Source organism: Aulonocara sp. 'chitande type north' Nkhata Bay, linkage group LG18 (assembly GCF_057382095.1).
Source record: "Aulonocara sp. 'chitande type north' Nkhata Bay isolate Kocher_YH1m ecotype deep benthic linkage group LG18, A_spYH_male_GT1.1, whole genome shotgun sequence".
Classification (NCBI taxonomy): Eukaryota; Metazoa; Chordata; class Actinopteri; order Cichliformes; family Cichlidae; genus Aulonocara; species Aulonocara sp. 'chitande type north' Nkhata Bay.
The window spans coordinates 20,717,599-20,744,574 of NC_141361.1; the positions used below are offsets into that span (position 1 = coordinate 20,717,599).

General features: G+C 38.8%; 1 protein-coding gene across 1 annotated transcript in view; it reads left to right on the forward strand.

The window, feature by feature from the left end:
* Positions 1–4,133: 4,133 nt before the first annotated feature.
* The window catches only part of eif2b3 (eukaryotic translation initiation factor 2B, subunit 3 gamma), a 35,804-nt gene continuing 12,961 nt past the window's right edge, over positions 4,134–26,976 (forward strand). Inside the window, exons 1-5 of the mRNA XM_086272335.1 lie at positions 4,134–4,446; positions 6,870–7,032; positions 8,590–8,744; positions 19,336–19,495; positions 19,638–19,749. Coding sequence (XP_086128461.1) covers positions 6,885–7,032; positions 8,590–8,744; positions 19,336–19,495; positions 19,638–19,749 — 575 coding nt within the window. The 5' untranslated portion in view covers positions 4,134–4,446; positions 6,870–6,884. The remainder of the gene's footprint in view (positions 4,447–6,869; positions 7,033–8,589; positions 8,745–19,335; positions 19,496–19,637; positions 19,750–26,976) is intronic.

Below are 26,976 nucleotides of genomic sequence, written 5' to 3' on the forward strand. Positions count from 1 at the left end.
CTTACCCACAAAATGTTCCAAAAGAACAGCAAAGTGATTTATTAATTTTGTACATTTATGCTTTTGCTTTTTAGAATAGTTACAGAGTTAGGACTTGAAAACTGTGGGTGGGGGGGGGTAAGTTGTAATTTATGATGGCGTGATTATTGTTCATCTGTTTGTTGCACATTTTGGTTATAATACTGTAGTCTATAAAAATCCATGTTTTTGCATTTAAATAATATATAACAAAACAAATTTCCCATGCGTGGGACTAATAAGGGTTATCTTATCGTAACACAGTTCAGCAGTGTAATGTAATGATCTGGTGTTCATCCCCAATATAAAGGTATCAATTAGACTGATTTGGAATGAATGATCTCTAAACAAAAGGTACAAAATGTTCCATATACTTTTGTTTTTATTGCTATAGAGTGTATATATAAAGGTGTGTGTGCATGTGTGTCTGTTCATGTTTGCCCTGTGTGGGTAACAGACCTCCCAGAAAGTCCATCAAACAGAACGTGGCCAAGCAAAGACACACACAGATGCAGAAAGCGAGCTGCAGTTCAGATGATATGGTCAAACTCTCTCTTTTCTTCTTGCAAAATCCTCCCTCTTCCATTAGCACTTTTCCTGTATAAGTCTATATTAATCTTCCTCTGTTACCACCTTAGTAGATCTTTAAAACAGTCTTCCTGTACAGCCTTTATCGCACGGAGACGCTCAAGAAAGGCCTTTACAAACTTGATAATGACAGCCTCTGCATTTGCAGCACGCTTTTTAAAAATATAATCATTTCACTTTTAACAGTTGAAGCTGCTGTACTCTGTTACCGAAGATCCAACATTTACCCTCAGATTCATGAAGACCACAACTATTTTCGATGTAATTTTCAGAAAAAAGGAATTGTCTTATAATTGAGTAAATACGGAGTCTAGTAATGGAAAATGTGGCCGAGCGATAGACAACAATTGCCAGTATTGTAGCTCAACAGGGAGGGATGCAAATGGATAACATACACAGTCAGATGGGTTATAGAGACCCTCAAACAGCATCTTACAGAGAAAAGTGCCAGCGCCCTGCAGCAGGGAGTTGTCCAGCTTTTCCCACTCTGGCTTCTCAAAACCCAACCCAGATATTTCCTGGTTCTGACACCAGCTTGGCTCTCAGATCCCTCCTGAAAGCAGAGAGAAACAAGAAAAGAATTACTCCAACTGTGTTCAAGTGAAAAGGAATGAATTTCAAAGGTCTAGTGACGCAGACTGTTGAATGTCAGGTGGGAAAAAAAAATGACATTTATTTGCGAATCCCCAAAAAACACACTTTATATCACAGTTGTTTGAAATATAACATTTCACAGCTGGTTTTGAGGCTGATGATGAACAAATTTGCATTCTGGGTTTCAGTCCAATAAAACAGTGACAATGGATCTTGTGAAGTATTTCATAACAAAAGGGAGGTTTTAGCATGCAATAAACTAAAGTGTATTCACAGTAAATTAGAAGAAAAAAAAACGAATCACATCAACGAAGGAATGTAAAACAGTTTTTGCATCTCTGCCACAGTGAGACATCTTAATCTTTGAACTGTGAGCATGTGCGTTCATCTCTGACACTGACTGGGCGAACGTGCCGGTTTTAGTTTCCATAGCAGTGGTAAGGGCCCCACAGAGCACTGGCCCTGGAAGTGGAGCAAACACAAACCACAGTGTGTGTGTGTGTGTGTGTGTGTGTGTGTGTGTGTGTGTGTGCGTGCGTGCGTGTGTGCGTGCGTGCGTGACTTTGTATGCTCTGCAGTACCCACCTCTAAACTCAGAGGGAGGCTTCAAACACACACACAAGCACACCCATGCATGTACACTCACACAGACTCTCGCCTTGGCTCTGTTCTCTCGCTGGGTGGTCTGTGCTACAAATGTTTATGATCTAAACCAAGCTAATCCAACTGGCTTGTTTCAGTGAACTGAGAATGATTTACAAGATGCTGCAACAGAGCCAAGGAGGGAGAGGAAATCAGAGGAAATCTTAGGGCTCCATTTCAAGTCACTCAACGATTAGACCTGCATGACTGTCTCCATGTCTGTTTGCATGCATATCCCCATCTGGTTCTGTCTCGGAGTTGTGGCATTCTGTTTTGGACCTTTTTTCATTTTGTCTTCCCCTAACCGCTCAGTCGGATGTCTTCATTTCTGACAAATAAAGCGTTTTTTGAAAATATGCAAAATACATACGCACAGGGAATTTTTTTAATTTACATGTGATTCCTCTTTGTCTCATTTTTCAATTCTGTTTTCTTCTCCCTCGTTTTCCCCACATATATCAAAGAAGTCAAACTGTGATAAACAATGTGTCTCTGTAGGGCTCCTCCTTACAATGAACATGCTAAATGAAGAGAGAGATTGTTCAATAGCATTGTCGCTATGTGTATGGAAGGATATCCTTAGGGCAGTATATAATGACAAAGCCTATTAGAAACCTTTCTGCAAGCAAACCAGAGTTTTCTGAAAAGCTTCCCTTTTTCTATAGTCAGTCAAAGCTGCATTAAAAATAGAGAGATTAAAATCTTTAATAACCTTGAAAAGCAATAATATAAAGAAACATGAATATGAATGTGGAAGTATGGAAAGCATAAGCAAGAAACATTGATGTCTGAGGGGAGGAGGAGAGAAGCTGAGCCATGTAAAATCTTTGTACTTAATTACATTTTTAAGTAATACAGAACTTAGCATACAACACATGCACATGTCATCAACTGGCCAATCACACTGTCTGAGCAATCAGTTAGCATTAGCCAAGAAGTTATCTATTGCTATTAAAAACTAAAACACTTACCATTTATTCCAGAAGAGAGTTTTATGTAAACAAACACTTTTTTGTTTCCTCACAAAATTCCAAAGCTTTTACAACACAACATTATTATGAGAACAACACCATCACAAGGATTTCACATCCACTATACAGGAAAACTCAAGTAATGTGCAGATGACATCAAACAAAAAACTTCTATACTGACCCCGTTTTTTTATTATTATTATTATTATTATTATTATTATTATTACAAGAACAAACAAACAAACAAAAACCAACTTTGATATCCTTTTAGACATGTTTGCTTTCTTGCTGTTTGAGCTTTTCTTGTAACTAGCCAAGTTCTCTAATGTCTCACACACTTCAGTTCCCTGTGGTTAACCAGCTGAGTTAAGCAATCTTTGTGGTCTTTATTTGACTTTTACTGTGGCCTTTTTTTGTGGCACACACACCTTTATATATACACTCTAATTTTTCCCAGATTCCTTGATATGAACTGAGAAAGATGCCACCTGCCTTCTGACAACACCTTGCAGGCTTGAGAAGGTGAAGATGATAAACAGAAATGATCATATGTCCGTTAAAGTGTGTTTTATAAGATAAATAGCATATGGGATTGTTTGATTTTAGAGTTTATTCTTTTGTTATTTGTCTACATGGCTCTTCTGCACTGCTTCACAGACAGCAAATGCAGCTGGACACCCACTTTTTCAGCAATCACCATTCACGGTGGAGAAATTGCATTCAATAGTTTCAGCATTATGGTGTTTGGGCAACAACAGGCAGTCAGGCCTCTTCGTCTCTTTGTTGTTTTCTTTTTCTCTCCTTCTTCCCACCCTTCTCGTGCTTGCCTGGCTTTGAGCAGGCAGTAACGAGCAGTCAAGCTCATCTCCTGGCCAGAGCAAACAAAACCAGAGCCACATTCCCCAAGCTCAATTTGCTGTTACGTCTCAGCTCTGTGAATTGGGATTTTTCTAAGCTTTTGCTGTTTGGCTTCTGGCCGCTAACCTGCTCACATTTTTACAATGTGTGAACATTTGTAATTCCTTGTACCATAGCTTTAAAAAAAAAAAGAATATTCTTTATCTGTTTAATAATGTAAAACAATTATCATCATCATCACTCGGAAAATAAATTTAGTATAAATCATAGTTTAGCTTGCCAGCATGATGATATTATACCCTAGCAGAGTGAAGATTTTTTTTCTTTTTAAACAGATCTGTCCTTCTCAACCACACCTATTCCTCCTTTTCCCCTTGTCTGTAAAAAACTTTAGTCTATGACAAATCATGGTCTAGTTTTTCTTCTATTCTCTGATCGGAACCATACTACAGAGGAAGTAGTTTCCCGCACGGACGTATTTCACTAAAGGCACGCAGGTGTCATCATTAAAATGCTAGTTGCTTAGCGTCTTTTGCGTAATTACTGTTAAATTATTTGGCGAGAAATCTAATATCTGTTATTTACTTGTATTTAAGTTACCTGTCGGTTTTCAGAAACGTGTCCGGTTGGTTGTAATCTATCTCTAAAAAAGCGGCATCGTTTACTGCTCGTTGCTAGTCCTTAGCCGAGTGCTAACAACACTGACGGCAAGTTACATGCGTCTAGCACCGCTGTCATTTCCAGGCAGCCGAACAGCTCGGAGGGATTCTGACAGGTAGGTAAAGTTTTATATCTCCGTGCTTCGGCTTTGAATTAATTCTTAAAGCATGGGTGTGCTCTCGGTCAACAGGGTATGTCCTGAGCACACATACCAGTTTGACGCTAGTGGTTACTACAGCGATGACATGTCTGTTGGATATAAACGTTCAGGAGAGCAGGCGCTGTGTGAAGCACACGCTGTACTGAGACTAAGAAAGCTGTGACTGTGGGAGTCAAATAACTGCGTGATTTTAGATGTCATATTTCATCATGATAAACACAATATGCAGATTCATCCTCTTTTTCCTCATTTTCAGCCATAGGTGCCGTACGTTACAATAAAGCACAGGCATCTTTGTTTACATACAATGAAGCACAGTTGTGCAAACTTGTTGGTGATGCACTGGTATCATAGTGTTGAAGGTCGATACCACTGAATGCTTGGGGGGGAAAAAGACACTAGGAGTCTATTCAACAAGTATTAAGCTGTGCATGCTCTTGGTATGAAGGTGAATGAAACGGATTGTGTGCTGCCAGTAGGGCTGGGCGGTATAACTTCAAAATCAAATCACAGTATTTCAGTGAAACTTGCAATAACAGTATTACTGATGATATAGAAAAGAATTCTGAACAAGATTTTAGTGATGCTTGCAGGCATCAGCATCACTGTAAATAAAGTGTATTTTCCATTCTTCTTTTCCATTGATGAAACACTAATTTAAATTCAGTTCAATTTTATTTATATAGTATCAAATCTCAGCAACAGTTGCCTCAAGGTGCTTTATATTTTAAGGTAAAGACCCAACAATAATGCTGATTGAAGTATGAATCTATTCGGTTACCAGAAGTACCAGCACGATACTGAAGTAGTGATTACATAGCATTACATTCTTGGATGTTGTATGTTGGTTCAACAGCCTTTTAACCAGCTGCTTAAAGTCCTGCTTATTCCACTATATAACCACATATGTAATTTCCATCCACTGTTTGTTCTCCCTGGCATTTAGAGAACAGCTAGTGGTCCTCGGTGGAGCCATTTGTTTACATTTGCACTGTATCTTCTACTTTATAGCCTGGTTGTACAATGTGTGGCCATGTGTATTTCCTCCAAGTGCTGAAATATGTTTGTTGTTTTCGCTTTTAGTGGGAACTACGATATTTTATTAGTATGGTTTTTGTTTATAATAAACCGTCATTGATTCTCACTCTCAGAGATGCCTAGTCTTGTCCCATTGTCGTCGTGTGCACTAGGGAATGTAAATGCATGGCGTTGCTATAGCAAGAAACTTGCGATAAGACATTTTTGTATTGTGTGAAATTTATACTGGTATTATTGTGGTTGTTTTGATGTGGCACTGCCCTAGTTGCCAGCATGATCATGACATTCAGAAATGTTAGAAGCTAACTCCTGTGCTCATCCATCAGCAACGAGATCTCATTAGTGACATCAAGCCAATACCATGAAAGACAGAAAAACACAGTTCTTGATGATCATAATGATGATACTAGTATTTTAGGGAATTCACAGTTTCAGTCTTTTGAGTAGGAGTCCACTGATCCCTAACATTAATGTCCTGACTTTGTAAAATAAAATCCGTCTAGCATCACTGTTCAGTCACACAGGCTTGAGAGTAAATGAATCATAGAGAGCTTGTCAGTTGTGTCAGTTCACGTGACCACAAATTGCAATTTCACAAACTACTAAACATCTGAAGCAGGTCTGGAATGCCTCTAAACTGCTAACCTTCTGTCATTAGCTTCCTGTGTGCTAGCCAGCTGGGGCCTCTGTGTGGAGTTTTCATGTTCTCTGTGTTCCTCCCACAGTCTGAAGATATTCATGGGGTTAGCTTAATTGGTTTTTGTAAATTGACGATAGATGTGGATGTGAGCATTATCGATTGTCTGTCTGTGTTAGCCTTCTGTTAGACTGGCCACCTGCAATCTTGGCTGGTGTGAGCTAAGACTTTTTGAATACGGTAAACAGGGTAGAGCAGAGGGAGTGTCACTTGGAAGACTGATTGGAGTATATAGCTGAGGCACACAGCATCATCAGTATGTTATATGTGTACATTGAACACACTTTATTTAAAATGAACATAACAGTAGCATTAAATGCATTTAAAAACTAGTAATTAAAGTAATAAAAAGACTTACTTCTTTAACAAGGATCTGTTTGTGCTCTTGTGCATGAACTATATTGAACTGATGTACAATAGCCCATTTACCCATGGTGTCCATTTACATTTAGGAACTCACATTATTGCTAATATGAACATAATTTACTCTTTGTGCTTTTATATACTATTTTACAGAGTATTATACACAAATATTATCGACAGTATTTTAGTGCTGTATTAATTTGTTGAAGTACTAAGTCTACACCTGTGGTCAGTACTGTATGTTATACGTTTTCATTTACAATGTCCCCTCCTCTCTTAGCCATCTGCAGCAGACATGGAGCTCCAAGCGGTGCTGATGGCGGCGGGTGGGGGTTCTCGTATGACTGATCTGACATACAACACCCCCAAAGCTATGCTGCCTGTTGGCAACAAGCCCCTTATGTGGTATCCCCTTAACCTTCTGGAGAAGGTGGGATTTGAAGGTGAGAGCTAGCAATAAATATAATGCTTCTTTATCTCTTGGTTCAGCTATTATTTCAGCTGATACTGAATATTAGAAATATTATTCATTGTCCATAATATGTGAAAATATTTGTTGCTTTATAGGTCATCTTAAGTTATAAAATCAGGTCTGATATTGTAGCGTACAGCTCACATCAACTGTATTTGTTGCATGTAAGCTTTGTGTAAGTGGTAGCGGGGGAGAAGTCTTAAAGTTAGGGCTAAGTCATTCTTGGTTTCCACATAAAATGTAAAGAAGCAAAAATCCTGCCAGTAAGTTTATGTGGCCCACTTGGAAAGTCTGGAACAAAAAGTGGAAACTCAGACCTATAAGAAAAATAGTTTCACCTCCTATTATAACTGAGGACTCCTTTTTTTCATGTTAGTACTGTCAGGATTAAATTACAGATACAAAAACTGATGTAGAAACTGTGAGCACTCTTAAAGGGAGAGAGTTATTTGTGCAGTGACATAATGAAGAGAGAATGTCAGCGGAGGTCATAAAAATGGTTTTATGATTACAATCATGTCAACTGTGACTTAAAAAATGATATTTCTTTCATTGCTGGTTCATCATTTGGAGTGTTAAAGCCAGGCAGAATCCAGGGAAGTGCAAACTATAGCTGTGTGTTTAATAAATTATCTGTTTTGGGGGATAAGCAATAATATGCAATACTAGACTTTAAGCAAGATCTATCCTACACAAGTAGTTGTTGACCAACTACTTGGACTCTAAATTCTGGGGAGTTAAAACTGGTTAGATGTTTTTCACCATTGTTAAAACATTCAAAATACCTAAAAGAAACAACAAGTTACTTTAAAATGTGTTATGCTTTTCAAACTCTAAATATGTAAAAGCGAAGCCAGTTGTAATTCTTTATTCTCTTTAAGGTCAGTGAAAGTTTTGCTTTTGTTTGGCACTGAAATCCTCAGTTAACACCATTACAAATATTTTACATTGAGTCAGATTTTGCTCTGGTCTGTTTTAGTTGTACTTCCATCAGCTTGTCAACTTGACATTGTCAGCATGTCAGGTGTGCATTTCCTCACTATTTTTTTTACAGTCAAGTTTTCTGACTCTTGTGCAGCAGCATGCAGTGGGGCTCAGAAAGCCTGACCTTCTAAAGTATTTATTTATTTATTTTTGGCAATATGCTGTTCATTACAAAAGCCTGTGCTAGGTTAAATAAAAGTTGCTTTCTATACATAATCATTCTGTGTGGCCAGCAGTTTACAGTGTGCATTTTCCTAGCCAAATCTGTGCAATTAGGTTTTACTAGGCTGACACAGCTAGAGTGAGCAAATGCCCGGTATAAACCATTTAATGCAGGCAAGGCTAATTAAACTAGACTGATTCTACAACATTTTAGATTCGTAAAGTGGTCTAGTACTGTTCCTACCAACTTTATAAAAAACACAAAAGTGGCTTATTTGAAGCTCACAACATATTATAGCCATGTAAGCATCTGCTGTGGCTTGTCTCCTTTTTTATGAAGGTAAGATAATCAAAGGGATACTTTTGTGAACTGTGTTTTCAGAGGTGATAGTGATCACTACCAAAGAGGTCCAGAAGGCGATGAGCACAGACCTTAAAATAAAGGATGTGAAGATGAAACTGGATGTGGTTTCTATCCAGGAAGATGGCGACATGGGTACCGCTGATGCTCTCAGACACATCCAGCCAAAGATCAAGGTGCGTATGTATTTGTGGGTGTTTTTTGGGGGGGAGGGGGCGGCATATTTACTCTCAATCTCTTGGACCTTTATTTGCTATGTATGGAAAATAAGTATGAATTAGATCAGACTGAATTAATGAAAGGGTTACACTAAAGGCCTCAGTCACAAGGGTCCGGAGCACCTTTTTAAAATGTTTTGTTTGCAGTGATAAGGCACAACATTTATACATTACTTTGAAGGTGAATAGCTTACATTTCCATCATATTTTTCACAGTTTCATTATCACTCTGCAACTACGGGGCTAGTGTTTGCAGACAAGTCGTTGTCTGAAATTGTGGGCAACTGCGGAACCTGGTATAGCACCCATTTGCAAGCGACTCCCAGCAACCTCTAGCAACCATTTCCCAAATGGTGGAAGAATAAACTATTTTTCCCTAGCAACTGGTTACTAGTTTCCAGTTTCTAGTCCTGCATGACTGCGACTATCCTAACACTTGTTCCAGTGTCTACAAAAATATAGGATACTGTTTGCAGTGTTTTTTTAACAAAATATTATGGTTAAATTGTTTATTTGCAGGAAGCATTGGTTTGAGTTTTGCTTTATTATGCAGTGCCAGTAAAGAGTTGCATGTTGCATCCACAGACACTGCATGTTGCATGTTCTGCTCTGTAATACCATTCTCCATTGCTCTGATTGACAGTGTTTTGTAGGGAGTTTTTTTTATTTATTTATAAATTTTTATTCTGTTTAATGTCACAGCCATACAAAGAATTGCAGAAAGGTTTTAGGTAAGGTAAAAAATTGACAAAGATTGCGGGGGAAGTTTAGGTGGACATTCACTAGGGCTGCCACAATTAGTCGACTATCAAAATCGTCGACGACTAATTTAATAGTCAACGCGTCGTTTGAAGCTTTGTAACATCCCAAAAGACGCAGGGATAACTAGTAGGATTTAAGAGTGTAATAGCGGACTGAAACAGAAGATGGCAGCACTGCATTTACAAGGATGTCAGCTGCCGTTAAACCCCGAAGAAGAAGAAGCTCTGTCCCAGAATTCAAAGCGTGGCCCAGCTCAGTTTCCAACAATGACGGCAGCTAGTTAGTTTTAATATTACTCTTATTATTCTTTCTGGGTCACAAAATAAACGTGTAGCCGTGTAAACCTCAAATATCTGCTCAGTTTATCAAGACACCACATATTTTCAAAAGCGCTCCGACGTTTTCGGAGACGTCTGTTACCCACCAGCTCGATAGCTAGCTGGGGTTCAAGGCTCACTAGAGCCGGTGAGAACACCGGAGTCCTGGCAAATCGTTTTCAAACCCACCACCGTCTTTCGCTACTCAGGTTAAACATATATAAGTCACTTAGATAACTTAAAAATGCTATTGTTTGGCTTTTTTTAGTATTTTATTTGTTCCTGAGTAAATCGGTTTGGCTGAGATTAAAGTTATAGTTTTTACACAGCTGAATAAACGTCAAGCAGACAACTGATTATCAGAAGTGTGAGATGCTCGGGAATATACTCTGGTGTCCTGTTATATTTTAGATATCAAGGAGCAGACGGCTGAGTTTATTAAACTCCACCGAAACAATCTGCAAATTTCATTAAAATGTAATAAACTATCATCTTGTCTTTATTTTTAGTTAGCACATACCTTAAACACTTAAAGCTGTAAGCTAATGATAGTTATATAAGAGCAGATGCATGCTGGTGTAATAAGCTGTACGTTGTATGTCCAATGGATGCATGATCTGATTAGTTGACTAATCGCAAAAATAATCGGTGACTAGTCGACTATCAAAATAATCGGTGACTAGTCGACTATCAAAATAACCATTTGTGGCAGCCCTAACGTTCACACTGCTGGGCTGACCACCGATCCATGCCTTTTCCTGCTTTGAATGGCCAAGGCCGCCGAGGTACCTCATTGCACATTTTTAAAATACACACAAACATTCACAGGCACACACGTGTACATATGCTGTCTTGGTATCCATGACCCCCAACTGCAATTTCCATACCCCCCTCTATATCCTGCCTGCTGATCCCTCCATCCCTCCCTTCATCCGATTCACTCTAAACAGATGAGGTCATGGTTAAGACTCAAACTCCTTGTGCTGCCAGTTTACCCAGTGCACCATTTATTCTCATGCAGCAGTCATGCACATCTGTGCAACATTTGTGTTTGGGTATGTAAGGGTGTATGGTGACCCTGTGTATATGCCATTGTACTGACTGGCCCCTTGTGTCCATGAAGACATGTTTATATGAGTTTAGGGTTAGTTTGGGGTTAGGGTTGGCCGCTGATGTGTTTCAAAAGCAATTTCTCTTGTTTATTGTTTTACTATCAAAGAATTGTATACCACTGGCTTAGTTAGAAATGTCAGTTTTAAGAATCACAATTAATTCAGACTCATCAAATCTTAAATGAAGGTGATACTATGAATGCTTTTGAGTAATTAATTCATTGTGATTCATGCGTATGTCAATAATTTAAGGTTTTATGGTTGTTTTCAGGCTTTCAGCCAATACATATTTACAGTAATGCTATATGAAATCAGCAAGGTAAATAGTGCTGATCTACGGCACTGTCTGACTCAAACATTTACAAGAAAAGACACATTTTTGGCAGTTACAGAAATGCAGTCCAAACATTTTGCCATACAAAATTAACTTTTGCATCCAGTCACATCTTTATTTAATCAAGACGAGTTTTTGTTGGTATATTTTTTTAATTATATTATGATCTGAACCAAGTGTTGGTAGGTGATTGGCCAGAAGATCATGACTTTTTTTTTCTGGCACAATCACAACTCTTGATCTGGATTGTGATTCTGGTCAGGGGTTTGATCTAGGGCTGAACGATTATGGAAAATAATCTAATTGCGATTTTTTGCCCCAATATTGCGATTGCGATGCGATTATTTTTTAAGGTCTTTGTCTTCTGTATTATTAAACAAAGACAAGTAATACATCATATAGTATGGCCAATACTATATTACATTAATTTTAAACTGTTCTTTCCTGGAAGACAGACCTCTGTTATGATGACATGAGGTGATGCATGAATTGATGACTGACATTTTTATTTAACTTCTTCAATCACAACAGTATATTTGAACATACACAATAGTTTATTTTTAGCTTACAAACATCTGAGCATAAAGTGCTGACAAGGAACCCTGGTGTAAACATTAAAATGAAAGTCAGTACAATGTGCAGATTGCAGAAATATACATAAAAAAAATCAGTGGCTTTACCACACTCAGTTTTTCGACATCTGTGAACTACTAGACAGTCATTCAATTAAAAAATAATATTAAATAAATAAAACTAATAAATAAAAAATACACACATCTTACTGATCTCTGCAGTCAGTAACATTACACATAAAGTGCAAACATAATAGCAATTGTATAAACACACACACAAACACGCCTTTAAAATTTAAAGGCGTGAAATTGGACGGTCTAGCCTTCTGATTAGCGTCACCGCTGTCTCGGTGGAGTTTAATAAACTCGGCCGTCTGCTTCTTGCTATCTAAAATATAACCAGACACTGGTGTAAATTCTCGACTGTTTCATACTTCTGTTTAATAAGTTTTCTGTTTGACGTTTAGTCAGCTGTGTGAAAACCAAGGAGGAACCCACCTGGGGGATTAATAAAGTTTTATTTTATCTAATCTAATAACTTTAATCTCAGCCAAACCGATTTACTCACGAACAAACAAAACACTGAAAAAAGCCCAACAATAACATTTTTAGGTTGTCTAAGTGAATTATATATTACGTTTAACCCGAGCAGCGAAACTCCGCGGTGATCTGAAAATGATGTGCCGGGAGTTGTGCCGTTCTCGGCCGCATCAGTAACCCTCGAGCTCCCGGCTAGCTGTCGAGCTGGTGGGTAGCAGACGCCTCTGAAAACGTCGAAGCACTTTTGCAAATATGGGATATCTTGATAAACCGAGCAGATATTTGATGTTTACACAACTACTTTCTCGCCTGAAAATATGTTAAAAGTTTATTTTGTGACCCAGAAAGATTAGTATGAGTAATTTTAAAACTTAGTAGCGGCCGCCATTGCTGGAAACTGGAGTTTGGCTGAATTCTGGGATATGGTAGTAATTTGGACAGCCTTCGGTGCGTCGCTGTGATGTAATCGGTCTACAAATGCGGCCTCAGGAGGATGCAGCCCATGAATTTGGACATGTCCAGAGTATAATCGCAGCCTTTGCCGTTAGAAAATTGCACTTGATCATGTCGCGATATTATCGCAAATGCGATATATCGTTCAGCCCTAGTTTGATCCCTCGCTCCTCCTTTTTGGCAAATTCCCAAAGAGTGTGTATGTGCAGGTGGGTGAATGTGTTTGCTTGATACTTAGAAAGGCATACGAGTGTAGCTTGTAGTAAAAAGCTAGATTATTAGAAGAGTCAACTAATTTCACAATACCAGAACCACTTAATTATCAACATATAGAAAAGAGGAACAATCTGAAACAATATCGCCCACCCTTAATCTTAAAAGGAAGAAAAACCACAGGATCCTAATATTTCCAGGAATTTCCATTCCCAACACTAAGCATCATTACATGCTACATTCCTACTGGATGATAAGTAGATGTAGGGTGTAGTAGGGTTGTCAAAAAAATCAATTCTCAGATACTAAAAATTACTATCAAATTACTCATTTGTATCAGTATCATTACCACCAGTGCAGTCTTTGCCTCCTCTAGTTGACACACTTCACCCAGCACCTCTCCTCACTAGCAGCTGAAATATTTGACATTAGCAACACTGGACAACTTTATTTAGATTAATTTAGAGGGTTTTTTTAGCCTTTTTTCGTGACAGGAGACTAGAGTAGTAAGGAAAGGAGGGAGAAAGCATGGACATGCAGGAAATGGCACAGGGTGGACTCTGCAGAAGCCTTTAGGCATTTGGTTTGACTGTTCAACCCAATGAGTTATACCAGCACCCCAAGACTGAACAAGTCTTTACAAAGAGTAAAGTATTACATACTCATAAACGTTAGCCTGACTGACACACACATTAACGTTAGTCATTTAACTATAAGCAGTTCCTCACAGTTCCTATATTAGCCATGTGTTATTAAGTTGGTAAAGTTTGTATTGTTCTAATCTTTTTCCCCCTGTGCTTTTTTTTTTTTTTTTTACACTGCATTTCGGTAAGTTTGACATTCTAGTATTTTGATAACCCTAGCAGGCTATAGTTTCAGTTACAATGTGAGTTGTAGCTTCTTTAACTTTGTCCCAGGTCAGGTCACAAACAGTCATCTTGAAATCTCTATCACAATCTGATGTAAGACTGTTGTTTTAGAGCCTCAATCACTACAATTACCGTATTTTTTCGGACCATAAAGCGCACTGGATAATAAGGCGCAATGTCGATGCACAGGTCTGTTTTCATACATCAAGCGTACCGGATTATAAGGCGCATTAATCGAAAGCAGCGCTGTGTGTTTTAATTTTTTCAGAAATCTCTCAATCAGAACATGCTATATCATGTTTAGGTGGAAACTAGCAAGCTAACTTCCTGCTAACTTCTAACTCTGTTAAATTTAATAAATTCTGTTTTCATGGATGCCTGCATGTTAAATTTAATTGTTACACCTGGTAAAGCAGCAACGCTGATCATTTTATTAAAGATGAAAGAATTTAGACAGTTTTTAACTATTATTATAGGGCGCACTGTCGATTTTTGAGAAAATTAAAGGATTTTAAGTGCGCCTTATAATGTGGAAAATACAGTAATCTTTTTGGTCGGCCACACTTGACATGTTGCATAGATATTCAAATGGGTTAAAAATCTAGTGATTCCACGTGATTCTCTGGGTGTTATTGTCCTGAAAAGAGAGTGGCTCTTCTCAAGACAGAAATGTTAAATCATGGATAAAGCTGATCATTGAAAACAGCTTTACATTCAAGTTGCCAGCAAAATACTCCTCACAGTGTAGCAAAGGCACTAAATGCTCTCACTGTAATGATAAAGCTTTCAGGGTTTTTTTTCTTTATTTTGTGCCTGTCTGTACAATCGAAGATAAAAATGTCCTTCTGACATTCATTCTTTACAACATGATCAGTCTTTCAGTTCTTTTGGTCAAATGGCTTTAATCGTTTTTCTTTTTTCCCCTTTGAATTGGTGTACAGATTCTAGTTATTTTCTTAGCTAGATTAGTCCTTTTAATAGATGCTTGGAATTACCACATGTACAAATATTCACACACTTAGGCAGAACTAGCTTCAGCATGCTCTCATTGAGAATCGTTGAGTTTCTAATCCTTTGAGCAGCCAGCTGGATGAGAGGCATTGAGTTACAAACACTCACACACTGCAAGGTGATGAGTGAGGAACTGTAACCATGGCCTGCCAAATCCCCGCACAGAGATCACTCAATCTGTCAAACCGAAGCCTGCGCACAGTGTAGACACTCACACATCTTGATGCAAACACCCTTCCATGAGGGGATTTGGTGTAACCGATCAAACAAAATAGTTACAGGAATCGGTGTGTGCTCTGGGTGAGCACAGTCGGCCATTTCTCTCGAACACTGAAAGGAGAGATTACAGGGAGCATTTTTTATTTTGTTCACTCTGCAAACAGTGAGGTTACACAAAAGTGGACGGATATGCTGATTAATGCTGAGTTCTTTCACAATAAGCCAAACTAGTGAAAGGAGTACTTTGCATGCACGTTTTGCTTTGTACGCCAAAAGCCTCTTTGACATTTTTATTATCGTTGAGGCTTAATCACCTGGTATAATGAGCGCGTATGAACTAAAACAGCTATATATACATTGGAGTTTGTGATTCAAGGCTTCACCTTTGGTCAACATCTGTTAGTCAGCCTGTAAGACTTGACACAAAAGGTGAAGAAAGAGAGGAGTGAGAGATGGGACTGAGGCTTTTCATGAAAGCGGCACAGCAAACATGCTTAGATGTGTCTTTTTTTATTTCTTTCCCTCTTTCAACAGTCTTGCTCCACACCCTTACTCCATGTGCATTTTCTCTGTTTTTTCACTGAACTGCAATGTTGAAACTTCATAATCTTAAGAAGACCAGGCAAGACTTGTACATGTTAAAAGTGACAGACATTACTTTTATCCCAGGGTGATGGAAAATATTCAGTGGTTTGTTTTTGTTTTTTTTATGATGAACACATTAGTCAAAGCTTGTGTATCCTTCAAACCTACACTGACTTGATGACCAGTGTCACATAGCCGAGTCATTTCAAGTTCTTAGCTTCAAAAATCCTTTGAGGAATCAAAATATAAAAGAGATTGAACAAATAGACTGTTTTTATTGGAAGTGTGGTAAAAAGTCTGACTGGCGTGCATGCATGCATGCAGCTGAGCGAAAGTATTGTCAGTTTTCATACTGCAGTATACCATAAAGTATACTTCAGTATACCAACAAGTGCACTGTAGCTCAAAACATTCACTGGTACTGAATATACAATTATATGGAAATAGTAAAATAATATTATTTTACCTCCGACACGCAGCTAAACGCTGCTATGGGCGAATCGGTTCTTTGAAAAAGGTGAAATATTTACAAAAGCAGTCATGATAGAGCTTCAACTCCTGAATCAAACCATGAAATTCTCCCTGCTGCTGTCTTCTCATGGGAATTGGATGAAGCCTGAATCTCTGTTTCATACTTTCTTTGTTTATTATATACATCATAGCTTTCTTTATGTACGTGACATTGCTGAATTTTGTAACTTGTAAATAACAAAGTTGTGAATGTCAGCCTTTACTGGTGGATTCATACCTCATACAACAAAGAAAGTGTCCTTGAAACGGGTCAGGATTGTGCAAGCACTAGTTTTGGATTGAAGTCAGTTACCACTAGGACAAATCCGAATCTGTGTGTGATTGCTTGTGCACCAGTGTGTGTGGTCCTGACCTGTCCAGTGATCCTGGCTGTTGAAAGGCCAAAGTGTCTTTGCCTCTCCAGCTGACTCCACTCGGCTGTCGCCTCTGAGTGTACGCCTGCGTGCGTGCATGTGTGAATGAAGCAAGCACGCCTTTGTCCATTTAATGTGTGTGGCTGTGTGAGAGTGCTCTGTTTCTGAACATGTGTGCGAGCTTATCAGTCTGTGATAGAGCGAGGAGAGAGCTGAAAGGTCTCAGAGTCTCAGGAGTCAGGAGATCTCTTGCAGGCACCTTCAATTTTACTGTGGCAGCTTCCTGTCGCCGGGTCAAGATTAGAGTTGCATGTAAATCTAGGTCAACTTGACCCTTGATCTCATACTCTACATACTTTGATCCTTTTTTAAACCAGATAATATATTACATTTATTCTATATAAATACTTTTTTAAAAACAACTTCACTGTAATCTTTCCTTTTCTTTCTTTTGTTTGACAGTCTGTGGATTCTTTGCTCATGTGTTTTTCTTCCTTATCCCCTCTCTCTCACTCTGTGTTCTCCTTCACAAACAGAGCAATAATGTCTCTGTCATTAAGGCTGCTGGTGCTAATGGTGGGATTAGTCCCTATGCTGACAGCCTTCATCTCTTGACAGACAGATAGATACCGCACACAGACACAAATGTGGCTGCACCCACATGCAAACACACATTCAGACAGTGGAGAACAGTTCAAATGACAGGTACTGCTTTTGCTCTCGCCATAAGAGCAAGTGATACGTCAACTGGAATTCACAGCTGCATATTTATTTGTGTTTCCAAACATGTATTGATTTACATGTGGTTAGATAGTAGGGATACTGATACTAGTTTAAGATAGTCATCTTCTAAAATAAGACTTTTCTCAAAAAAAAATGTGGGCTCTGTTTTAAGCTCAAGTGCATTTTGTTGAACGCTGGCTGGTTTTCTCTGCCTGTGTGTAACGTTAGAGCAGTGTTTTATGTGGATCAGTTCACAGAAATGTACTTAAAACCAGCCAGCCAGGGTAAAATGGAGAAGGATAAGCGAGTTATGTGATATTGTGTCACTGAATGCAGTGAGTGCAGCATGATTTAAAAAAAAAAAAAAAAGACTCAAATATGGGCAAGACTTAACATGTGGATGTAAACACAGGGTGGAGTTAATCTTCCTTTATTTAAGGCAGGTTTATCAGAGAGATAACTGCGTACACACACTGAAAACTAAACAGGACAGATGTCTAATTTGTCAGGCGTTTTCAAGCACTTCAAACAAAAAATAGAAAATTGTGAGATTGCAAAAGATTTAAACAAATGTCCCAATCACATGTAATTTCTCTTTTATACAAATTCAAAGCTTTTGAAAGATGTAAAACTACTCATTTGCAGTAATTAGAGAGAGTAAAACTAGCATAAATGGCTTACTGGAAGAGCAGTAGGCTTGTTGCATAACATTTTATTAAAATGTATAGACTGTGACATAGTGTAACGTATTACCAGCAATGTTAAAGACCTGATAGAAAGCATTAATTTGTTATGCCAGAAATATTGTTCAGTGTATATAATCACAATACAGACTGGGCCGTTTTGTTTTTGTTACAGTTCCTGTTTTTAACATCTGTAGTTTAATCACCTGTTGAGACTTTTTTGTCGTTTCGATCTGCTGTGGGCTTTTAGGTGAAAAATAGAGCAAGGTTTTAAGGACTTCAGAAATCTTAGAAGTATCACAAATTAATACCAAAGTAATTTGACGAAGACCACGTGTTTATGAATTGAATTGTCTGCTTAGATCCAAGCAAAGAGAAACAGCAGAAAAATATAGTTACACTCACTGTTTATGGATTCTGTCTCTCAGACCTGAATGAATGGAGAAGGGAAGGGAGCAAAGAAAAAACAGGTACTCTGGGATTTGTGTAACTCACTGTTGTAGGGTTCTTGGCTTACAGCATAAAGTGTCTGGAGATAACTTTTGTTGTCAAAAGTTGCTGAGTAATTTCTTCGCACCACCTCTGCGCTTTTTACTAGATCAGCAGCTGAACTTTTTGTCTGACATCTGGTTCAGCTTTGTTTCCATGAAGACAGATGCAGAAACTCTTCACTACCTTATACCACAATACCTTTATTCCCTTTTGATTCAGGCTCCTTCCTGTTTTATTTAGATCTGTGCTTTTTGGTTTAATTTTTTTTTTTTTAATTTACCGTTTAACTGAGCTACTCAAGTATAATTTTTTTTACCTTTATAAGCTATAACCTATTGCATAACAAGGCAACTTATATTGCTTTCGTATTAAAACATAATGTCAAACAACAAAATCAGAAGAGAAATTGTATATTCTCAAACAGAGATGGTGAATAACAGCAGAAATCATTACTCACTACTCTCTGTAATCAGAGTTTAAGTCACTTTAACAAAGGGCCAACAAGCACCTGCGGAAATAAAGTTTATGTATACAATAGTCTAAATGCTTCACCCTGCCAACTGTATTTCAGCCATTTCTGTGTCTGTTTCAGAGTTTTGTGTGTGTGCCTGCAAGCTCCTGTCAAAAGCCTCTTTATGCTTAGTAAAGTAATCCTAGTCCCACCAAACCACGTCAGGTTCATTATGTTAGACATTCTGTTGTGTCTTACCGTTGCGCTGTCAAGTAAATACATCAGCATGAATAGATCACTGTGATTTTCTTTCAAATCTTTCTCTTAAGACCGACATCCTGGTGTTGAGTTGTGACTTGATAACAGACGTAGCGCTTCACGAGGTGGTCGATCTGTTCCGGGCGCACAACGCGACAATGGCCATGCTAATGAGCAAAGCCCACGAATTCACAGAGACCGTCCCAGGCCAGAAGGGCAAGAAAAAGACAGGTAAAATGAAAATAAATCTTAGAAAATGAGACCATTTTGCATCTGCTGTTTATGTAATCTATAATTTTTTTTTCCCTGCAGTGGTTTAACTGGGCAATTTTTTTTTTTGTATTAATAGTATATGTTGTGTATTTTTCCCCAGCTGAGCAGAGAGACTTTGTTGGTGTTGATAAGTCAGGAAAGAGACTGCTCTTCATGGCCAATGAGGCCGATCTTGAGGACGGACTATCAATCAGGAAATCCATTATGAGGAAGTAAGTCTAACCACACATTGCTTATTTATATGTCCAAATGAGCCATTAGAAATTATACATATATGTGAAAATCTACTCATTTCTGATTGGTTATCCACTTTCATTCAATCATTTCACTGTTGAGTCTTTGTTTTTGTTCACTTCAAAGGGGTCTCTGTCTTCTTAAAGGCTCCTGATTCTTCTGTATTAGTGGAATGACAGTTGTCCACAGCACGGTTTGTTAACCAAAGCAAATCAGTGTTCACTTTATAAGTTGCTGAGCATGTGCGGCACGTGTTCTCGTGCAGGTTCTTATTCCTCCATGCGTGGATCAGACTTTGGAGGTTTGCCTGATGGTGACGTGTTCTGTACATCTGTAGGTTCTTAGCTCTGGCAAAGCAGATGTTTAAGTTTCTAATCAGAGTCGGTGTGTTTTAGGGCGAAGGTTCTGTGGTGGCTGTGTGGGATTTTTGTTACAGGAAGAGTGTTCTAGGTAGGTTTTTGTTTCGAACTCCTAAAATGCATGTATGTGTGAAAGCGGGTGTTTTGGGAGCTCGTAAATACTTCATGGAGCCAAAGACACAGTAAATTCTGGCCAATAAGAGGGGGGCCAGAGCAGCTGCTCGCATGCTTCTCTGCACAGAGAAACTCTTGAGGCACACACTAACATATATACACACACACACATTCTGTCTTATTTCATAAACTCAGAAATGCTTATATGAACGCATAACACAACCTCGAGGCGGACATTGATGGAGAGAAAACAGTCACACATTGTCACAGTGTTATGGAAACCTATTGAGCCCACAGCTAAACATTTACAGCTTATACTGAAAGACTTCCAACACTGAAAGCACCTCTGATCATTTATACGCTCGCATGTCACACACCCACACAAAATTATTTTTTGCCTGAGGTAGTAAGCAGAGTAAATGCCAGAGTATGGATTCCTGTTTCCCACCTGTAGCTACCTGACTGTTTTCAAAAGCAGTATCACCCACAGAGTAGTCACAGCTTACACGTACTGTACATACAGGTTATGAAGCGTCTTTTGGATATTAAATGTTCGTATTCGTGTTACATTTGTACACATTAACATTTCACACCTGTAGTATCTTTTGCAGTTGGTTCTTTTCAGTTTCTGTGGAACGTTAGTGAAAGAAAAATGAATCGGTGAGTGCAACCCCCTGAATTTCTTCATTGACTGGCGTCCGTTTAATTTTCCACTTCATTCACTTCATTGAACCAGTTCTTGTTGTGTGCATCCCTCCACACAACCAACCATCTGTTCTTACAGTCTCCATGCTTGTTCTGCCTCAGCCTCTCTGTAATTTCTCTTCCCTTTCCTTCTCTATAGTTTCCACATGGTTGAGGTGTGTTAGCTCAAAACATTCTGCACATGTGAGATTGTTTGACCTGGAAATCGCTTAAACGGTGTGAAAGGAATCCAGCAGAGCTTCCTCTCATACATTAGGCTCCACCTGTCAGAATGTTGTGGATGTAGGTCTGGAGAAATGGTTGACTGTGTATTAATCTGCTGATTTAACAGGATAGTTCGGAAAACTAGAACGTTTCAAGCAAAACAAGCAAAGCCCCAAGTTTAGCAGCTAGTTTTGGGTTTTTGGGAGGTTTTAAAATTATGACATACACTTTAGGTGCGCCTGTTCAGCTGATCTTTAATGCAGATATGTGATTAGCCTATCGCATGGCAGCAAAACAATGCATTTGGGGATGCAGACATGGTCAAGACGTCTTTTCGAAGTCCATACTGAGCATCAGAACGGGTAAGAAAGTTAATGTAGAAGTTTTTGAATGGGACATGGTTTTTGGTGCCAGACTGGCTGATCTGAGTATTTCACAAACTGCTGACCTTCTGGGATTTCTCACACAAGCATCTGTAGATTTCGCAGAGAATGGCTTGTTGATGCTAAAACTGAGCAGTGCTAATATGCCACTGCTTACCTGCTTAGTATGTCCATCCCCTTGTGACCAGAGTGTATGCATTTTCTAATTGCTGCTTCTGACAGCGATAACATCCATGCCATAAAGCACAAATAAACTTTGGTTTCTTGAACATGATAGCAAGCTCACTGTACTCAAGTCAAGAGATGTAGTGAACAAGAGAGTCACATGATGGATGGGCAGCTGATAAATCTACCACAGCTGTGTGATCCTATCATGACGATATGGAAATCACTGGGGCATTTTTCCAGGACCTTGTTGAATCTGTGCCACAAATAACTAATGCAATTCTGAAATCAAAAGAGTGTCCTAGTACTAGTAAGTAAGTAAGTAAGTAAAATTTATTTATATAGCACTTTTTTAAGACAAAACGCTGTTACAAAGTGCTTCACAAGAAAACATGTCAAACAAACAATATAGCAACATAAAGAAAGTATAAAAGCATATCAAAAAAGCAATAGTACAATATAAATATAAAATAAAACAACATGTTACGCATTAACATTTCCCAAATGCCTGTCTAAACAGATGAGTTTTAAGCTGTTTTTTGAAAGAAGCCATCGTGTCGATGGTGCGTAGTGGGGGGGGGTAAACCATTCCACAGTATAGGAGCCAGGGTTTGAAATGCGTGATCCCCCTTTGTTTTCAGACGAGTCCGTGGGATAGATAGACGACCGCTATCAGTGGATCTAAGAGTTCGCTTTGGAGAATAGGGCTGGAGAAGCTCCGAGATATAGATGGGGGCCCCACCCTACTAGCATGTAGTGCCTAACAAGTGGCCAGTAAGTGTATAAAGGAAAGGCAAGGAAGCTTAGGTCAGATCAACTGCAGTGATCTTCAGCAAAACAGACTCGGAGTTACTTACATCTGTTACTAATGATGGCACACGTGGGGCTAAAAGCCAATAAACACAAATATTACACAAAGTACCTTTTAAAAAAAATTAAATAACTTCCCTTCCAAAGATCCTTGTACTAAATTTACTAAACATATGTATCAATGGTCCCACATAATGAGTGTGTTTGCACAGGATTTGACAGCTATCAACATTAGTCTGACTGCACTTGCAGAGCCATGCGCACTGTAGGCTTGCAACACAAGATCAGATATGTGAATTCAATTGAGAAAGCATCTATGGGGCTAGTTTAATATTACGAGAATTGCAAATTTTGCTTTGGAGGAGTGGTTAAATTGTTTTTTTAAAAAGCCCTTCAGCACTGTTGGCTCTTGTGAAAACCTGACTAATGAGGGTATTAACGGTCATTCTGCTGCATCTGACTCACCATCCGCTATGGGGTTTTAGTTGTAACTAAATAAGACATTATGCTGTGTGTGTTTGAGAGCGAGAGATGTGACTCCTCTCTCCCACTGAGGACTTTAGTGGTACTTTAGTAGTCAGTCATTAATCCAACAGTTGAGTCATCCCTGCCTGCAGAGGCACTAAATTCCTGCTCCCTTCGACAATGAGCTCTACAGCACTCGCAGCAACCAGAAATCACATGATGCTGTTGTTAGGAAAGGCAACTTGATTACTAATGTTCGGGTAATATATGTACTGTAACAATGGTGCGTACTCATTAAACACGAACATTTCAAAGTCAGCATGTGTAGAAGTAGTTAGTGTGCTCATGCTTCAGACTCCTCTTAAAAACTCTGTTTCCAACAGTTTTTTCTGCTCTTGGGTCTGCGGTATGTCAAGGGGAAGGGATTTTCTTAACATGGCATATGCAGACCCCCCAAAGGTGTTGTTCAAATGTTCAGTTTGTCAGTTACAGGCAATCAAAGAAAGCTGACTTTGAGGAAGACGAGCTAAGTAGTTAAACCGAGGCTCAGTATGAGGGAAAATAAGGACTTGTTTTGAATTGGTGATCATGCAAAGCTGCTATAATAGATTCCCAGAATAAAAACATATGGACCTCAAAATTATTTTAACGAGGCCCCCTTAAAAAAAGTTAATATGTTTTGGTTTTATACTGCAACAGTCTTGATATGGTGATACTTGTACCTACTGTGCTGCTTTTTATGGCTACTAACATATTTTTATTATGATTCAGGGCACCTGTTCTTAACCTACAAACACACACACACACACATCGTCATTCATAACCCAATTATCCAAGGCTCTGTCTCTTGCCCGTCTGCAGGTGCTAAACAGTGATGTCACATGCTGGGTGTTCTGATGAGTTTTACTTTATGTATGCGATAGCCACACAGAGACTTACACCTGGGACACCCGTAGAGCATGACTGTGTGTGAGAGTGAACATGTGTTTTTATGCTTTTTAATAAAATACCTCAACACAGACAGACACGCACCGAGTTTGATTTAGAGCTTTTACCATCTGGTGTGTGTGTGTGTGTGTGTGTGTGTGTGAGACTAAGTAATCCTCCCGAGTCACTCCAGTTATACTGTAAGCCTGGTGTTTGAGGTGGGAGGGGAAAGCTTGTCGAGAAGATCTTTTTGATGGCTCCTGTGGGGTCACCACAGATATTTTTCTCCTCATTTCTTTTATTGCTGTTTTAAAAAAATTGCAGTTTAAATTATTAGTTGTGTGTATGAGGAGAAAAAAACCCAGTTTCAGTTCAAATCAGTTAAAATGATCAAAATAACACTTTTTTCTTTTTCTCTCTTTTTTTTTTTTTTTAAACATTCACTAAATCTTGGTCATATATATATACATAGTAGGGGTGCAACGATACACAAAATTCACGGTTCGGTTCGATACTTTGGTGTCACGGTTCGATATTTTTTCGATACAAAAAATGTTCATGCCTTTTTAATTTGTCATTTATTAAAATTGTAAATATATATTTTAACTCAAACGTACAGTTTTTAAATTTAATGTTGCTGAAACAACAAAGTAATAAAAAAGTAAATCTATCTGTAATAAACTCTCTTTGGAAAAGAGAGTTTATTACAGAGAAATGTCTCTTTCCAAAATAAAAGCTATACTATACGCTTCTTCTGGGCTATATTCTCAGCAGCATATTAAACATATCAGGTCCCCATAAGGAGAATCATGTGCTAACAGCTGTCTAAATGACTCAGGTAAAGCTTGTAGCATGCCTGCTTGTTGTTTTTGTCTGCTTCCACTTGTCTTTGCACTAGGATGATGTTGGAGTAAATGTGCAGTCATATTCGTTGTGTTCCCACTAGTGTTGTCAGCGTAAATCTCATTGAAATGACGTTAACGCCACAACACGGCAAATCTCCGTTAACGAGCTACCGCGGATCGCCCCGTGCGTGGGGCTGGACGGCGAACACGTTAACAAGCTAACTGCGCTAACGCACTAGTTCCCACCAATGTAATTGAGCATTGCGTGGCACATCCAACATACTGTTTTACTTTAGTCCATGACACGTAAACCTTCAGGGTCATACGTCACATGAAAACCAAAATAGTTCCAAACGCCAGATCTGAATTAGGGTGGGGGAGGTTTAATTTGCCATGTTGCAAGGAGAGCTTAACTTCTGTCTCGCTAGCTTGCCCTGCGCTCAGTGAATCTGCGTTCGACTACTCCGCCTAGGCTGCACTGTTGAGCGCAGATCCACTGAGCACTCAACACAGACAGCATCGTCAGAAGGAAAGTTGATAAAATAAATTAAAAATTTTGTATTGTTCAATACATATACGTACCGAACCGAAAGCACTGTATCGAACGGTTCAATATCGATACAAGTATTGTTGCACCCCTAGTACATAGAGGTTGTTTAATCAGTGTTACATGCTAATTCCAAAAATAGGAGAATTGACATAAAGAGAAGGTGAAATACATTTAAGTGGAAATTCACAGACTTACAATCAGTCATGTGAAAAATACAGTGTTCACAGGACTCTACGCAGTCCCATGAAAAACCAAGTACACCCTTATTGCCTCCAAAGGAATTCAGAGAGAAAGAAGCAACCAGGTGCTGGTAATCAAATGCACTTGATTAACTCATCAGCAGCAAGTGTGCGCCTCTATAAAAGAAGTAGTTTTGGCAAGTAGCTGGTGTGAAATATTCAGGTGTGTGTTAACAGAATGCCACAATCTTCCCAGGAGTGGGGAGATTGTGGCTCAAAATTGTGATGCTCAAAAAATCTGCAAAATCCTAAGAGCTATAGTTCAGACTCTGCAAGTCTCAGTTAGCAAGTTAAATGGAGAAAAAGATGGAACAAGTGTCGGTTGTTTGGAAAGCGTCTTATCTCTAAAAAGAACATGGCAGAACAGCTTGGGTTTTCAAAGTTGCATCTGAACAAAACCTGAAGACTTCTGCAGCAATGTCCTTGGGGTGGATCAGACCAAAGTGGAGATATCGGGCTGTAATGCACAGTACTACTTTTGGTGAAAAACAAATACAGCATGTCAGAACAAACAGTTCATACAGTTTTGGAGGGCTGATGATTTGGGCTTCTTCTGCAGCCACAGGAACTGGGCACCTTGGAGTCATAGAGCGAGCCATGGACTCCTCCGAATACCAGTGTTCCAGAGTCAACTAATGCTAACGCTTGGCCAGAATTGGGTAATGCAACAGGGCAATGATCCCAAACACAGCAGTAAATCTACAACAGAATGCGCAAACAAGAAAAGAATGGAGGTGTTTCGATGACCCAGGGAAACTGCTGTGGTGGTACCTGTGCCTGAATTGTGCATAAACGAATGCACACAAACGTCAATGAACTGAATCAACGCTGTGAAGAAGATTGAGACAAAATTCCTTCACAATGATGTGAAAAACCGATAAATTCAAACAGGAAACAATCACTTCGAGTTATTGCTGTTAAAGGTGGTTCTACAAGTTTTTAAATAATGGGGTGTACTTAGTTTTTCACAAAGCTGCATAGAGTTTCTGCACAACTGCAGTTGATTTGTTTTGGTTTCCTTAATTTTGTATGACTTCTAAATTTTTACACATCTTTGAATAAAACTTTATCACGTCAAAGTAATGTTGGCGTGGCTTCCTGCTGTCACACTCACTTTCCAGGGAGAGTTGAAATTATTATCCCTGTTGCTTTTAGTGTGGAATAATAAATAAAAACTGAACAACTCTGCAAACAGTGGATGTGTCTGTTTTTAATTTGGTCGGAGTTATTGTGTGATAATGAGACAGACTTCAACCTGTTTGTACAACCTTAAAAATCTAAATCACTGCGGCATGCTGTGAAAGATGGTAAGCAGTAATGAAAGGTCTATGTGATTGGTAATAAATGGGCTAAAAGTGGTATGGCCCTTTTAAGGAGGAATGCACCCCACAGTTTTTATTATGTCGTGGTTGAAAGGGCAGAGGAAGAAAGGGTAAGTA